The sequence below is a fragment of the Lissotriton vulgaris genome, unplaced genomic scaffold (assembly GCF_964263255.1).
Source record: "Lissotriton vulgaris unplaced genomic scaffold, aLisVul1.2 SCAFFOLD_838, whole genome shotgun sequence".
Taxonomy (NCBI): domain Eukaryota; kingdom Metazoa; phylum Chordata; class Amphibia; order Caudata; family Salamandridae; genus Lissotriton; species Lissotriton vulgaris.
In genome coordinates, this window is record NW_028250251.1 from 245,969 (window position 1) to 263,205 (window position 17,237).

Consider the following 17,237-nt stretch of genomic DNA (forward strand, 5'->3'; position numbering starts at 1 on the left):
ACCCCAATGATGAAGCATGACACCAAGGGTCCTTTTGGTGTGTGAGGGGTATTTTACAAACACTGTGTGCTCCCCACCATTGTAAGGAACACCCTCTAATCACAGTTGGATTCTCATTGTTTATGGGTATGGCTATCATACTACTTGCTCCTTACATTTGCTCTTAATTGGGCATATGATTTTGCCAACTAAATCTTTACATCGTGACTTGCATTAATATTCTGTAGCATGGACTAGATTCTTAGCTGAAGCTTTTGTTCAAGAGAATTCTTACTACTAGGCCACGACCCATTGGAATGGTTTTCGCCTTCTATTGACAGTGCCCTGAAGAAGTCCTATGTTTAAAAGGATGAAACACGTTGGCTGATGGTTTGTTTTATGAACTGAATAAAGAAAAAAACGATACATATCTTCTAGTTACAGCTATTTCCTTCACTGAATGACCATTCTATAATATTAGAAGAGTAAAATCTTAATTTAAATCATTATAGATTGTTGTGGGCTATTTAAAGAACTAATCTACAGACAATATCCATTGGGTTTAGATAAAACATGATCATAATATATACAAATGAATTCAACAAAAACGGGCGTCGTAAAGGGCGCATTGTGTTGCGGGCGCGCACTGCAACTTTTAGAAATGTACCTACGCAAACAGTTAATTCATCATTTTCCAGCTTAAGAATTTCCATATGAGCTGCGTCAAGACAAATAGGTAGGATATTTTTTTTTAACGGTATCAAAAACTGTTTTGTGTATTCCATATAAAACTTAGAAAGTGGGATGTTGTTTGTCCGCTCCTGCAATCTCAGGGGCATGGTAATTGATCTGGATTAGCATTGTACCCCAGAGAAAAACATATTAAGAATTTAACTGTGCCTGTCCTTAAACGGAAGAGAAGTCCTCCTCTCTCCCAACAACCTATTGATTTCAAAAGATAACTAGATTGTGTATTTGATGTATCCTTAATAGACATATAGGTTGCTATAGACATTTTCTGGGCTTCCCTTTCGCATCCTAGTTTTCTATAATGGGCATAAAGGGTCTCCTCAAAAGACTTTTTTGTTCATATCATCCATTTCGGTAGGGTTAGACCAGTGAATAGTTAATACTACTCAAGCTCTCCTTCACTGCTGCAAGCCATGGTATTTCCCTTCCCTTGTCTCGCTTGAGGCATTTTCTTATTATCTCCCTAGTGAGGGATGCTGCTGGGCTTTTCCAGATGTTATAGGCAGGAGAAACCCAATAAACCCTTGTAGGCTTGGGCACTGTACGATTCAAGTCAGAGTATGCTACAAGGGACGTGTTTGGAAAATATTCCGTTTGATTAATGAGTTGTACGAAAGTAACACACTCAGTAGTATCCACAGGATAACAATCTTATTGCAGAATTATAAATAAATTAGTGGAAGGGAAAAAGAGAACACACAGAGCAAAGAATTATATTTCAAACAAAGTTTTTACTGCAAAAGAATTTTTGGGGAGATAGATACAAACAAATCAATTAGAGCAGAAAGTCATGAACAAAGATGGACAATGTTTTCTCTATACTTCATAACTAAAAACATCAACTCCTCCTGAATAAAGCAAACAACCCAAACTAATCAATAAAAAATGGTTGTAAGTTGGTGTCAAAACAACATTAAAGGAGATGATGGAGTGTCGACGTTTCGGTCTAGGCTGCAGTCGTCAATTAGACCATCATCAGGATGATATTTATTCAATGCTGAAAGAACTCCCTGGAATGACTGATGAAATGCCAAGATGAACCATAAAAGGTGAGAAACGTGGGGCACACTGTTAACCACGAGTGAAATCTTAAATATTAAAGGGTGAGACCACATCCGTTGGTCTGATGTCAATTAGCTGGCAAGTCAAGTCGAGCAAAAAATGTGTTCGTTTTGAAACTGAAGCTCGAACGGCATTTAATGTATCCTCACAGGCTTTTCCAGATAGCAAGCCAAAAAAGGGCAGGGCGGGCCTTTATGTAATCTTCAATGTAATGCAATTTTTTTTCGGCATGCCAAACATATTGTGATGTGAAGATCAGAGCTCTCAAAAGGTTTTGGCAGAATCTGTTTTCTTCAACCTGGGTACTATTTTTCTTTATGTGGCCCCAGACCTCTGCTCCATATGTTGCTGTTAGGATACACTGTGTTTTATACATTTTCAAAAGCTCTAAAATTACCTTAGTTCTTTTGGGCTGTGGAAAACCGAGAATTCAATCAATAGCTTTAGAAAACGTATTCCTACTATATGCCACATGGTCGGCCCAAGAACCATTGGCAGCAAAGACCAGCCCCAGGTTAGGAAAAGTGCAAGTATGTTGTAATTTTTAAATATCCACAACAATTGTGTTTAAAAGGTACGTTTTCGGCCCACAAGACATGATAAACGATTTTTTAAAATTAGTACACAAATCTAAGCCAGCCTTAAAATCCACAAACCCCCGCACAAGGATGGGTAATGCATTGGGTGTTCGGCCCATTAGGACCTCATCATCGGCATACAATAGGGTGAAGAGTATCTTACCGTTGATTCTGGGGAGATCTTTAGTGAGTACTGTCAAGCATTTATGTAAATCATTAATATATAGAATAAAAAGCAGGGGGGGCAAGGACACACCCCTGCCTTACACCTCTGTCAACTCTGATGTAATTTGAGACCTCCCCACCCATATTGATCCTCACCCGGGCTCAGGTCCCTAGGCAGATAAGTAAAAAAATTAACTAAAACCTTGTCTAAACCATACTCCAAAAGTGTAGACCATAAACAAGACCGGTTGACAAAATCAAAGGTCGAGGTGAGATCCATAAAAGCCAGATATATTGGAGATTGCCGGGCTATAGTATACTTCCCAATAATTAAATTAAGATTTAGGCACTGTTCGATAGTGCCTATTTTATTTCTAAATCTTAATTGGCATGGTTGTAAAATACAATCCTCCTCATCCCATTTTTTATCTTGTTGTATGAAATCCTCCCTAAAATGTTCATTGTGTTGTCTATCAGGGATATCGGCTTGTAGCTGCCTGGCTGAGAACAGTCACCCTTTTTGAAGATTGGTACGAGGATGCTTGTTGACCAGGTGCTTGGAAGCGGGGCATTAGTTAAATTATTGAAAACAGTTAGTAAAAGCGGCACCCAGAACTCGGGTTTCTACTTAACCAAGTCGATGGGCAGCCCAAGCTCTGATGTATGGCATCTTCAACTTCCTGTATGGATAGTGGGATCCCACAGGGGACCTACCTAATGCTCTACAGCGGCCTCATTGGGTGTTGGAGCTGAGTAAATCATAGAAAAATGGGCTACCCAAGCCTCACTGGTTTTGTTGCAGCTTATTGGAGTTAATGGTTGTCCCATGGATCTCATGTACTTGACCGCAGCCCAGAAAGCGTTCCTATTATTTAATGTTGCAGCCTGTGCGAGTGCGTCCAAGCGCTCCTTCATACATTCTTAATTCCTTTTCGAGACGGCTACCTTATACTTTTTCCTCAATAATTTTACAAGGGAAGGACTTCTGCAGTTTGTCGAGAGTGCCCTGCAGAGCAGTCTATTAATTAAAGACCAATTGCCATTAACCATCTCGGTCCATGTTGTGCTTCTGGGGATTGGCTTAGATAATATAGATTTAATACCCTCACATGATCTTGAAAAGACGCCAATTACCTCAGGGGTAAAATCTTGTAGTGAAAGACATGAATCAATAAGTCTCAGGTAGTCCCTTACCATCTTAAAAAAGAGATCGGTGTAGTTGGCTCTTTGCCAAACCAATCGTAAATTGTCTGTAGAGGGAATCAAATTCCTAAAGCCACACTCATAGGTATATCAAGTTACACTAAGCACCCTCTTTACAGTTCAAAGTCAAGGAACAGACATTCTTATTTGTTTCCAAATTCGAAAATAAACTTATGGTCGTTTTTCACCAATTTCAACAATCAATTAATTGGTAGTAAGGCTTCAAAGCATGGATCCAAAACCGTGTGTGATACTTTCAAAGTCTTTATTTTGAACACATTAAAACGTTTTTTTCCAGCTTGGCTCTGCCGACACGTGTTTCGCCCTCAGGGGGCTTTTTCAAGGCAATCTAGATAAAGAGGCACTTATTTTCAAACAGTTCTTGTTGGGCGTCCAGCAGTGGAGATCGGGGAGACATGAGCTGAACTGGCAAGACTTATCATGGTCTACGGGATCGTTAACTACATGGACATAAAGAATTGATCTCCACACAGTGACTTACGGGATCTTTTTGACAATATAACTGGAACCTGCACCTGTATTTACTTAGCTGTCAGCATTGGAATCAATAGGACTCTTATTACAACGCACCGGCTACGCCCAACAAGAACTGTTTGAAAATAAGTGCCTCTTTATCTAGATTGCCTTGAAAAAGCCCCCTGAGGGCGAAACACGTGTCGGCAGAGCCAAGCTGGAAAAAAACGTTTTAATGTGTTCAAAATAAAGACTTTGAAAGTATCACACACGGTTTTGGATCCATGCTTTGAAGCCTTACTACCAATTAATTGATTGTTGAAATTGGTGAAAAACGACCATAAGTTTATTTTCGAATTTGGAAACAAATAAGAATGTCTGTTCCTTGACTTTGAACTGTAAAGAGGGTGCTTAGTGTAACTTGGTCTTCCCTGTGATTATTGATACGAGCATTAAGTTGCTCTGTGCAACACCCCGGGTGGTGGGTGTCCTACCAGGTTCTTAGTGCACCTCTTCCCTTGACACTGTACACACAACTTGCCCAGAGGAAATATTCTTTGACAGAAGGTGCGGACGCTTTCTCTCTCTGAGAAACGCTACCACCAACATTATTGTACTACTCATAGGTATATGTCGGCCTCTGGGCAATTCTCAGTTCCATTATGATGGGATAGTGGTCACTGTGAGTAGTAGGGACAACCTTAGCTTTCATTAAACAATCCTCAAGAATAGGAGAAATAAAAACGTAATCTATAGTAGAGGCAGTACCCCTGCCTCTGAATGTTGGTTCAGGCGGGTCATTGTTATTAGATACAGCAGCAATTTCCATCACTTTGGTCAAATTATGTTTAAGCAAATGATCTCGTAATTCAACGCTCCTGTTACATAGATGCACCTTAGAGCTAGGTCCTATGATTGAGGTAGTTTCTCTAGGAATGTTGGCGTTAAAGTCACCCCCAAACAGATGCCAGCTGTATTGCCAAATCCATTGCTATGTTGTAGACTTGTGATAAATTTAAACAAGTTGATGAAATTTACATTAGGTGCAGAGTAAAAATCTTTATTATACAAACTAATTAAACATATGGATACACCCCTCCTATATATTAATGATTGAAATGTGTCACTATTTGTATCTAAAACCTTGACGCTACCTCCTGCAGCAATGTTGACCCAAATTGACAGACCACCAGATGGGCGACCAGACTTGGGAATGGAGGCAAGAGTGTTAAACCCTTCAAACCCTTCAATGTATAAGTCTTGCGTAGCCCAGGTCTCCTGAAATATAAGAACATCCTGCTCTTGTACTATGTCTAGCCAGTTTGGTAGGGGTATTTTTGACTATAAGCCTGCAACATTACAATGTAGTACTTTTAAATTAGAGTCGTTAGTTGCTTTATTTAACATATCATGTTCGGCTTGTTCCGAGGGATGCACATGGGCATTCAATATAAAAGTGGACTCATTAGTTACCAAAAGTGGTGTTAGTCAATCCTGGCTATCCAAATTAGACAGTGCTAGGAACCTATTTTGTGTGATTGGGTGGGGGACGTCATTTATCAGGAGCTCGGGGACCGGTTTATAAAATAGCCCTGCGGTAATGGGTAAATATGCGTGGAGTTAGTAGAAGAGTCTTCCTGCGCCCTCAAGCATGACCATGAGCAGCCTACGATAATTGATCACTACGCAGTCCCCATTGATGTTCTTTGTTGACACCCCCCCATCCTACTCTTTGTACCATACTTATGTTATTCATATCTGACACCTTAAACCTTATGTGTTTGGATAGCCAGTCCACACATTTGTTACGTAACTGATCCCAGGTCTCCCCCTGTTCTCTCTTAAGAGTTGATACCACTGCCAGCACTAAAGCATAGGGACATGCTGCTGGTGGCAGTCCTAAAACCTCCATGTTAGACTCAATGGGTCTCTTTCCCTTAGGGTTAGATATACTATTACTCAGACTACCTAACTTTGGGTTCATGCCAGGTAAGCTGATCACTTGGTAAGACTGGCTGGTAGAGGCCACGTTTGGGCAGATTTGGGTATATTTTGTACACTATTAAGGGAGGGAGGGTTTTCATGCTCACTATTGGGGTTGGGTAAAAGGAGCTCCTTAAACTTGCTACATGTTACACATGGGCTATTGAGCAGAGGGATGTTAGACAGAGTTGGTTTTAGGATCAATGGACCAGAGCTCGACCCTGCATTAGTTAATAAAGACAGACTGAACCATGCGGTAGCAGAAGTCTGATCATTCGCTTGGTGTCCGCTCATTTTATTCAACATAGTGTCCAGATGATCTAAACATTCTCAAAGTGACGTGAAGTTCTTGTCTATCAACTCTTTGACTCGTACGAGGACAGTATCAATGACAGTCTCAACAAGCACATCCCCGGAAACACTATGTGTTGTTATAAAGGCTACAACCTCGGTCTTTGTACTAATAGAATTAGTTGATGCCACCTCAGGAATACGGTTGACGATGGAGACTGTATTCATGAGCTCAAGACAGTGCGTGATCAACTAGACCTAGAACAAATGGGTTGTTTACTTTTAGAATTGGTGGGCTTCCCAGGCTTCCTTTGCCCATAGCCACTAGGCCTGCAGCAGGGTACAGTGTGTCTGTGTTTAGTTGCAGCCCAGTCATGTCAGCACCCTTTGAGCTCCCCCTAGAGAAAGCTCTGTTATTAGCTATATTATTAACACTAGTTCCCGGAAGCATTGCAGTGCTATGTGCAACTGTAAGGTGCATGGCTGACTGGCATGTAACTGACTGTGGGACAGGGAACTCAATCTGCTGGGGACCCTCCTGCTGTTCAACCATTCGGTAATGCCTCACTTCCTAGGGATAAGCAATGTTCAGTAAGTTCAATTTCACTAGAGATGATAATAACAACCCTATCTAACATACTGTGAATGATAGTGGTAGCAGGCCACAGTGTCATCCCTGTGCATTACCCCATGGTTAAAACTAGAGTCCGTTTCGATATGAAAGGACACTCAACTCAGTCACTTAGTCTCTTAGCTGTGAGTGGATGAAAGAGGGGTGGCCCAGCCATGCCTCTTCCTGGTGCTGATGGGCACAGACGGGCCCGCCCTTGGCCCAGGCTTCGCCCTGGCGTGGCCCTGGCATGGCCGCATGCGTCCGGCGCTGCGGGAGCCTTGAGCAGTTAAAAGCGCCTCCTGGCAGGGGTCGTTGGCGGCGGTTAAGGTTGCAAAGAAGGCTGGGGTTGGTAGTCCCCTGGGCGGCAGCAGTGACCAGCTAGCACGCTGTTGGGTTCCCATGCTGCGGGAGCCTCAAGCAGTTAATAAGCGCCTCCAGGCATGGATTGTGGGTGGCGGTTCCGGCTGCAAAGCAGGCTGGGGCTGGTAGCCCCCTGGGCAGCAGCAGTGACCAGCTAGTGCGGTGTTGGGCTCCCATGCTGCAGGAGCCTCGAGCAGTTAACAAGCGCCTCCAGGCGCAAGTCGTTGGCAGTGGTTCCAGCCACAAAGTAGGCTGGGCTTGGTAGTTGCCTGGGCGGCAGCAGTGACCAGCTAGCGGGGTGTTTGGCCCATATTATCACCATACCCTTACAGATGAATGTAAGCGAAGATAGATGGAATGTTTCATCAGGCTACAACCCAGTGTGATATGTTCTGATAGTTACTTGTGTCCAGATTTTGGCAGCATCCAAGTCTTAAGTGATATTCAGTATTCAATATATATTTTAATGATATCTACTTTCAAAACCCCGGTACACCTCTGTGGCAATATATTGGATTTGTCATAAGCAAGCACTATGCCAGCCTATGCAATGGTAAAGAGTTAAACTCATCCCAAGTTAACCTTACCTGCACCTCTTCAAATTCTAGAGTCTCTGGGACTTTGGGGTCAGCGTCCCATGGATTTGGAGGATTCAGTTCAACCAGAGAAAGTCCTGTGTCTTCACCTCTTTCAATACCTACAGTAAAAAATATACGACATAAAGTATTAGGATAACTATAATTTGCAGGCTCTACAATAGGACTCACTGTTATCTTACTGTCTGTGTGGAAATGTCATTGGTGAATGTGTGATGTTACTACATGATCATGTTGATGGCGGTATGTTACAACGCAGGGTTTACAACGCAAGAGGACGCTGGACTTAGCGATAGTACGATTTACTATTCCAACACCAGTCTACGTACAGTAGGTGAGGTGTTGGAATAGTAAACCATACTATTCCTTAGCTTACAGCGCCATCCAGCGCAAGTCGTTGAAACAACCTTTGTTGTAAAGCCCGTGTTGTAAACCTATCGCGGTGAAAAGCCTGCGTTGTAAAGGTCGTCTCCCGTCATAGGTGTTTGCTCTCTTTAACTGCATTTATCATTTCAAAAGAAAACACATTGATGTCTATGTATGTGCCGACTTCCTGCTTCTGTATATATATATATATTAGGACCATATCCACAATTATTTTGATATGAATAGGTTTGCCTTGCTCTTGTAGTACTCCTGAAATACAGGAGTATGCCAGCAGTATACCTAATTTAAGAGTGACTTATTGCAGGAACCCAGTGGGAACTTAAGCCAGAAGCACTTCCAGAGTAAATTGCATCAGAATCTCTGTGGCTTGGGTTTTAGGTTTATAGGCTTAAAAAAACTGTAATGTTGTAAAACGCTTAGGACCGAAATAATGACTCTGAAATGCCAGGCACTTGCCATGTTATTATTGGCAGCCTAGCCATCACTTAATTTCAACATTGGCAGTGAGGTGCTATGAGGGGAAATCCGTGTGAGTTATGCAATGTTGACCAGTTTCCATGTGGATGCTCAACTAAAGTTATCCCTCGAATTATATGTGTTCCTAGGAAATGAGTAATTTGTCATTTGCTTTCATAGCTGCACATGCCTTGCTGTACGGGAAGCAATCCCAAGGATTCACTGAGGTGGATAGAGACCCTCTTTTTGGTTAATCATTAGCAAATAGTTCCAGCATTTAAGCAATGGCCCAATTACTAACAAGTAATTTGGATTACTCCTAGTTCAGGTCTTCCTTGTCACAGTCCTAATGAGAGTGAGTCTCACCCTGGAAATAAGCAGGTTCTTTGCTGTCCCCAATTTCTTGTCCGCCGCCCCAAATGCAAAATAACGATGCAGTGATATTGTGTCTCACCCTATACTGTTAGACTGCCTTGCTTCCATTGGAATGTAGGCCGTCGGTCTTAGTTGCCTATCCTCTTTGTTAAAAGTTACACAGGCTATAGTCAACCCGTTTTCAGCTGAGACTTCTAAAACACCCTGTGAGAGTCTAAGTGCACAGTGTTGAGCTCCATGTTATATATTATTTATGCCTCTCCCTTTGTCGCTCTGGTTCAGACCTTTGGGATGGATTTCTGTTGCCATGTTAATGACACTCTTGGACAACAACAGAAAATTCATGTGCCATACCTACGTGGATGAATCTTAACAAGCTAAAGCTCACAACGTATTACATCTCTTAGTATCAGAGCCGGTGGTCTACTGAACTTGTCTTTTCCACAGTTTCGAAATACAGGGATATTGTTGATAAGAGGTGTTAGAAATTAGGTTACTGGTTGAGGGGGCAGTGAAACCCTACTCAAACAGCAACCACAATTTTTGTTAGAAGAGGCACAAGCAAACCCCCAAATTACCCTATGTTCAACCCTCTGGTAGCTTGGCACAGAGAATTCAGGCTTTACTTAGGGGCAATGTGTATAGTATTTATGCAGAAGTTCAAACAGTAATAAAGTGAGAACACAACACAAGAAAAAAATCCCACACGATTCCGAAAACATAGAGCTAATTTTTATAAATAAATGAAGACCAAAACGACAAAAATACAATCAGTAGAACCAGAGATATGCAAGTTTGAACATTTCAGTGAAAATAGTGCCAACAAGCACAAGGTGCCAACTGTGGATATCTGGTATGCCATACCTGGCCAAAGGTTCAAGTTCAGGCTGAACGTGATGGAGTGAGGGCCAGCTACAGGGACTCAGTTGGGCCCACTGAACACAAGTATATTTTATCCTGGTTGTGGAGCATAGTGAGGTCCTGCGTCAAAGATGCGTTGCACAGTTGAGGCGATGCGTTGGTTCCGAGAGGCTGTGAAGCTGTAATGCAAGGTCCTGTGTCATCATTGAGGATCCTGTTGAAATAGGGCTTGCAATGCAAAGTCCGGCATGGAGGATGCATCGCACCGCCGAGGCGATGCATCAGTTAAGGGGAGCTGCAATACATGAACCCCATGCTGTTGTTGAGGTTGCCGTCGGTGAGAGACCTGCGATGCAAGCGCCTGTTGCATATGCGTTGTGCAACAACAGTTCTGATGCAGGTTGAGAGGTTGATGCAGAGTTCTTGCACTGGGGAAATGCTCGCTGCAGAGGTGTTGTCTCGGGTCTAGTTCTACTGGATCCACAAGCTGGCAGAGCACCATCAGGCCCTCTTCCAAGAATCCAGGACTGGGATGGCACCAATTGGCAGGGTAAAACTCACTGATGATGGAGTCCAAGTGCTGGGTACAAGATTGTTGGAGCCTTCTGTCCCTGAGGTTCCAGTAAGAAGGCCAGTCAACTAGCCCATGGAGTCACTTTAGGGTCTTGGGTTCAACAGATGCAGGCTCGGTCCTTCTCATCCAGGTAAGTGGGCAGCAGGCAGGAGATCAGCACAGCAGGGCAGCAGTACTTCAGCACAGCAGTCCAGCAATCCACAAGTCCAGAAGTGTACTAAATAGTTGGGGCCTCATTTATGAGGCCTTGCGTCAGTTTTGCGCTTCTAATGCATCACCTTTTGTGACGCATCGGCGGCATAAAACATGCCTCCAGTTGCACACTATTTACAAAGTGAAGCATCTAAGCAGATGCGTCACTTTGTAAACCCCTGGGGCCTCATTTGTGAAAAGTGACGCATCGCTGTGTGAAAACAGCGATGCGTCACTTTTCACTGAGCCCTCCTTGCACCACCAATGATGCGTCATATTTACAGTATGACGCATCATTGCGCAAGTAGTTACAGATACGTCAGTATTTTATTACTTATCTGTGTGGCTCAAAAGTGGCGCATTGCTGGAGTGTGTCACAAAAGTGATGCAACTCCAGCAATGTTTCTTTTCACATGGGGCAAGCCCCATGCGAAAGGGTCTGCGTCAGTCTTACGCCTGCTGTGAGGCAGGCGTAAGATTTTGACGCATTTGTGTCCTAAAAGTGGCGCAGTGAAATCACATAGATTTCACTGCGTCACTTCTACGACCCTTTCTTGCGTCAATACGCCCCCTTGCATACATTATACCTGGTGCAGGTATAATGTGGCGCAGGGGTTTACAAAGTGACGCATCTACCTAGAAGCGTCACTTTGTAAATATGGCGCAACAAGGCGCATTTTTTACGCCACTGGTGCCTCACAAAAAGTGATGCGCCACCGGGGTAAAAGTGACGCATAGCCTCACAAATGAGGCCCCTGCTCTACATTTTACCTGCATCAGGTATAATGTATGCAGGGGTGGCGTTACCCCGCAAAAAGCCTGGTAGATGTGACACAGTGAAATCTATGAAATTTCACTGTGTTACTTCTAGGACGCCGTTGCGTCGAAATGTTGCACCTGCCTCACAGCAGGCGTAAGACTCACGCAGGCCCTTTCACATGGGGCTTGCCCCATGTGAAAGGACGCATTGCTGGAGTTGCGTCACTTTTGTGACACACTTCAGCAATGCGTCACTTTTGCGCTTAGAGATACGTCAGAAATACTGAAGAATCAATAACTCCTTGCGACATGATGCATCAGGTATGTCGCAAGGAGTGCGCACTGAGAAGTGACTCATCGCTGCTTTCAGGCAGCGATGCATCATTTCTCATAAATGAGGTCCCCGGTGTCTGGGGTCCAATATTTACATCAGGACCTACCTTTGAATTGAGAGAGGTGTTGAAATATAATCGACAGACGTGAACATCACCGGTGCCATCTTGCCTAACAAGAGCCACTGTATGCACGTAAACGGCATCCATTTTAGATACGGCGGCCATTTCGTACATTGCCGATCACCAGCGCGTCACCCTGACCTCGCTATCATCCCCCGCGATCTGACAAATCCCAAGCACACATGCTAGAGTCATAAAGCATCCTCAGCGCGACTAAGCCCCAGAGCCACTTCCCGCGCCTAATGCCCATGCCCTTTCATCCCCCTCGTACGAACAGGCCCATCGATAACCTCCTTCCCTGCACCTGGCTGTTCGATCCGGTCCCAGGCAATAACCAGCCCCTGTGGATACAGTTTATTGCCCCCGTACAGTAGGAACTCGTTCCCCATCAAAGGGGTCGGAATTAATCAATGACACAACCCTCTTAGATCTGACCGATTCCGCATACTTCAGACCCTGCCGGAATGCCCAGCTGCACGATAACAATCACCTGGTGAGACCGGGGTGGGGGACATTTGCTGTTGGGTATGTGTGGGAACAAGTTGGAAGCGGGGATTCCGGGGATGTAATAAAGCACTGTCAGGAATGTGTTACCCTGCAATAAACAGTCAAGATCGTGTATAAAAGGCTATGCCACAGAGGTACAGTTAGAGCAGCTCCAGAAGACATTTCTTTTGTCCGAATTGACGTGTTCTCCTCCGGAGAAATAAACCTGTTCATCCCTTTCCAATTTGCCAGCGCCTGCCTCTATATTTTGATTAACTAATAATGGAGTGGATTAGAAGCGATTAAGCCCAAAGCAATGATTGATGATAACTAGAGAAAATCTGCTTTTCTACAATTGTAGTCCCAAAGCGGGGCCCATCAGCAACACGCGGGTCCGGTAGAGAGGTCCTAACGACGGAGTGAATGGCTGCAATGATCGGGAAAGTGCATCTGCCAGAAAGAGACCCTCGTCTGGAAGCCGATCATCCGAACTTCACCGGTTCCGAACGGACCTCTCTCGAGTGATCTACGGTCCTGACTGGGATCCCACAGGAGTGCCGCAGCAAAAACAGAGAACAGAGGACGATCGGGTGCTGGAAGTGGAAGACGAAGAACTGTCCAAACGGTCTGGGTAAGGTCGAGTAGGACGTTTATACGTCTGATTGGTAGGAAGTTAATACGTCTGATTGTTAGGATGGTTTATCCATCTGATTGATTGATTGATTGCATTGGAATTGTTTGATTTGAAAATACTAGTATTACGCTCTTTGGTTCTTTGGTTCTTTGGTTCTTAGGATATTTGGTTCTTTTTGAGATATTCCCTGCTTGCAAACAATGAAGAATAGAAACGCTCTCTCTCTCTCTTTGCAGACAGCGAAGGATAGGTAGTGCGGACCTTTGTCCACAATTGTTTGAGATCTTCATTTGTCCGATTATACGTCATGCCTATCTTCTCCCCACTGATTGGTAATTGGTTCTGCCCAGACCGCTTATTAGAGGTCAGTCATCCGGCTCCACCGGAAGGCACCCCTAATAAGGACATGTATGTAAAATATGGAATTGTCGTTGTCGCTTACAGTATACTATGGCATAAAAGCACTAAAAAATATTGAGAAAGTCAGTGGCCACTGATGGGATCTTTTGACCTCGATAAAATAGAAACACTAGAGAAAGCTCTACGCAAAAATAAAACTACGGCAACTATGCTTGACAGTCTCGGCATGTGGCGAAAGGAAATTATTCAACGAAAGAAGAAAGACGAAGCAAGAATAGATAAGGAACTACGGAAATCAGCTCACATAGCTGGTAAAAAGTTAGAAGAGGAGATTAAGTAAAGAGAAAACGCTAGGAAGAAACGAGAATCAGACATCTCAGGACAATGCCGATGTCAGAGCTCCCTCGGCTCTTTACCCTGAGTTACCATCAAAACAAAAGATAGACGACAATTTACTCCTAGGTCCACCAATTATCTACATGCCACCTCCTTATGCCCCTACTCATCCTCTAATACAACACCAAGATTCTCAGAACGTAACCGAAGGTAGCGCCAGGGCCTCGGTACCAACGGCCTCTGCGCCGACTGAGCCTCTCGTGCCTGATACCTTGTCAAACGACACACCAGTAAGAACCGAAACAACAGAGAAAGGGCTGGTAAGAATCCCGCGGATGAGTACGAGTGAGCAAGCAGGTATGAGAAAATTGTTAAAACTCTGGTAGAGAGGAAGGAAACAGAAGAATATATAACAGATATATGTAACTCCTATGTCGACAATCACAAGCGACACTTTGTCATGCGTTGTTGTTATTACAACCTTACAGCTTATGAGGAGAAATACAAGAAAATAGGGCCTGACCGACTCATGACTCTATACAGGAAGGTAGATACAGGGGACAAGAATGACTGTGATGTGGCAGAACTTTTCTCCTATACCCTAGAAGTCTTCCGCCACCTCATCGTACAAGGACGGGTAGTCAAAAATACGACATCAGAAATGACGGAGCAGAAGAATATATAACAGATATATGTAACTCCTATGTCGACAATCACAAGCAACACTTTGTCGTGCGTTGTTGTTATTACAACCTCACGGCTTATGAGGAGAAATACAAGAAAATAGGGCCTGACCGACTCATGACTCTATACAGGAAGGTAGATACCCGGGGACAAGAATGACTGTGATGTGGCGGAACTTTTCTCCTATACCCTAGAAGTCTTCCGCCACCTCATCGAACAAGGACGGGTAGTCAAAAATACGACATCAGAAATGACGGAGCCCCCGATGTAGAGGCTAGACAATATGATGCCCATAAAAGAAGCTGCCCCCTATTGGGTACCCCCTAGAGGACAGGGAACTCATGATAAAATAAATCAACAGGACGCCAAAGGAAGAATGGTATATAATTGGGTGTATCAGCCTTGGGATAGACAGGACATCCTGACGTTCGGCAAATCCTTTCCGGACTTGCGAAAGAATCCCACTGCGTTCTACACAGAATTAGGTACCGCTCTAGGATCGACAAATATGACGCTTGCAGACATCGACTTGTTCTTTGGGCTATGCCTACCGGCTGATGTGTGGAAAGAGATCAGGAAAATAGACCACACTGACCTGTTCGGACATACCTGGGGACAACTTGATGAACTAGACAAACAATGAAACCCTGGACAGAAACCTGTAAAAGCCATATTAGACCTCCCGAACAAGATAGTGCAAAAAGTAAAATCCCTGAATCCTGAGAAAAAGATAGATTTGTCCATAGAAAGCGCTTGCCGCCTGAAACCCCCAAAAAATGTCTCAGAATACTTCTCCCGGTCCGAAACAGTGTTCTCCGATTATAGTGGACAAGACATGTCCACTGCGACCGGACATCACTTTTTCGTACAAAACTATGTCAAGGGCCTGTTACCGGAGGTATTGCAGAAGCTACAGACCAGCGAAAGCAGTTGGGCGGCCTCTAAACCAGCGGCCATCCTCCAGATGGCCCAGTACTATGAGCACCAGAAAAACGAAAACGATAGGGCCACCGAAAAGAAAAAGAAGGATTTAAAAGAACGAGTTATGATAGCCCAGTTACAAGGGGTGAACATAGGGAAAGAACAGTACAAGGGAGGATATCAGCAAAGTATCCCTCGAACACCACCACCCAGAAATAATGTCTCCACACCCTACGCTGGACGTCGGGACTTAGGAGAGAATCAGTGTGCATTTTGTAGAGGGTACTGACACTGGAAATCCCAGTGCCCGATCCTGTTAGGTATGAATAAGGAAAAAGGGGCGAGAGAATTGACAAATGGACCGAGAGGTAGAGGATGTGGGAGAGGGTACGCAAACGACACCAGTGAAGAAAGACCCGGTAGAGTAAATACATTTGACCGTCCCCGACAGAATCAATACCAAAAATCTGACTACGACAACACGTACGACTTTGCATAGGACTGCCTAGGGCAAGGGAGGGATCTAGTCAAACTCTATGTTGACCAGCAAGGCCCTTATGTTTCTGCAAATGTCCTGGGCACGAAGTCACCATTTCTGGTAGACACCGGAGCAACACGTAGTGCATTATCTAAGCGACTGATTCCAAGGGCACCCTTGTCTGGCTCACACGTGACATCAATAGGATTTGATGGTACGCCCTCCACTAACCCCTTGTCCTAACCGATCCCCTTTGACCTTGGAGAAAATATCATCGACACAACATTTCTCCTCTCCTCCAATACCCCAGACGCCATTATGGGTCTCGACCTGCTGAAGCATTTTCGAGCGACCATCAGATGCTCGCCCGACGGAGTCCGAGTCATCTTATATGACAACCACCACCACCTAAGACCTCACCCATCCCAACACATTACCGAAGCAGACGTGTCCCCACTGGACACTTTACCTCCGCACCTATGGGCCAAGGCTGACTCAGACGCAGGACAAATGATGATAGACCCAGGGCATGTGACAATACGACAGGACGCAACCTTACCGAAAGTACCCCAGTACAAGATATCTCCAGAGGGTGAGAAAGCATTGATCGAAATAATACAGTCACTAGTAGAAGCATGAGTAGTAAAGGAGGTAGTGAGCAATGTCTGAAAACAGTCCGGTCTTACCGATCATTAAGAGACAAGGAGAGGGAGATGGGAAAGCATACCGCTTCATCATTGACCTACGACTGATCAACAAAATAGTTGTGCCACAGTACCCTGTAGTCTCTGACATCACCACCATCCGGACTCTAATCCCGTCCACTGCCACCACGTTCACCGTAATTGACCTTAAGAACGCCTTCTTCTCCATACCCATTCACGAAGACTGCCGCTATCTCTTTGGATTTACCCTAAAATCCTGCTCGCATCGATTTTGTTGAGCACCCCAGGGGTACACCGAGAGCCCGAGCATCTACAACCAGGCGCTCAAAAGACAGTTAGATGAAGTAGAGTTACCAGACGGGGTGGCGTTGATACAGTATGTAGACGATATCCTTTTAGCAGCAGAAACCGGCTGAACAAAACTGGAAGAACGACTGCTCCCTTTTGTCCTCTCACTTCAAACGCAATTTTCCCAATGAACATTCCGGCAAAAGAACGAGTGTAAAAGCAAATACTGAATAACCCAGCCAGTCCAACTTTCTCCTTTCTAAAGAAAAGAA

At 44.3% G+C, this 17,237-nt stretch overlaps 1 protein-coding gene across 1 annotated transcript in view; it reads right to left on the minus strand.

Moving 5' to 3' along the window:
• LOC147663324 (cytidine monophosphate-N-acetylneuraminic acid hydroxylase-like) overlaps nucleotides 1-17,237 on the minus strand; it is a 313,991-nt gene that overhangs the window by 124,663 nt on the left and 172,091 nt on the right. The window contains exon 3 of the mRNA XM_086950520.1: nucleotides 8,046-8,155. Within this exon, the coding sequence (XP_086806646.1) occupies nucleotides 8,046-8,155 (110 nt within the window). The remainder of the gene's footprint in view (nucleotides 1-8,045; nucleotides 8,156-17,237) is intronic.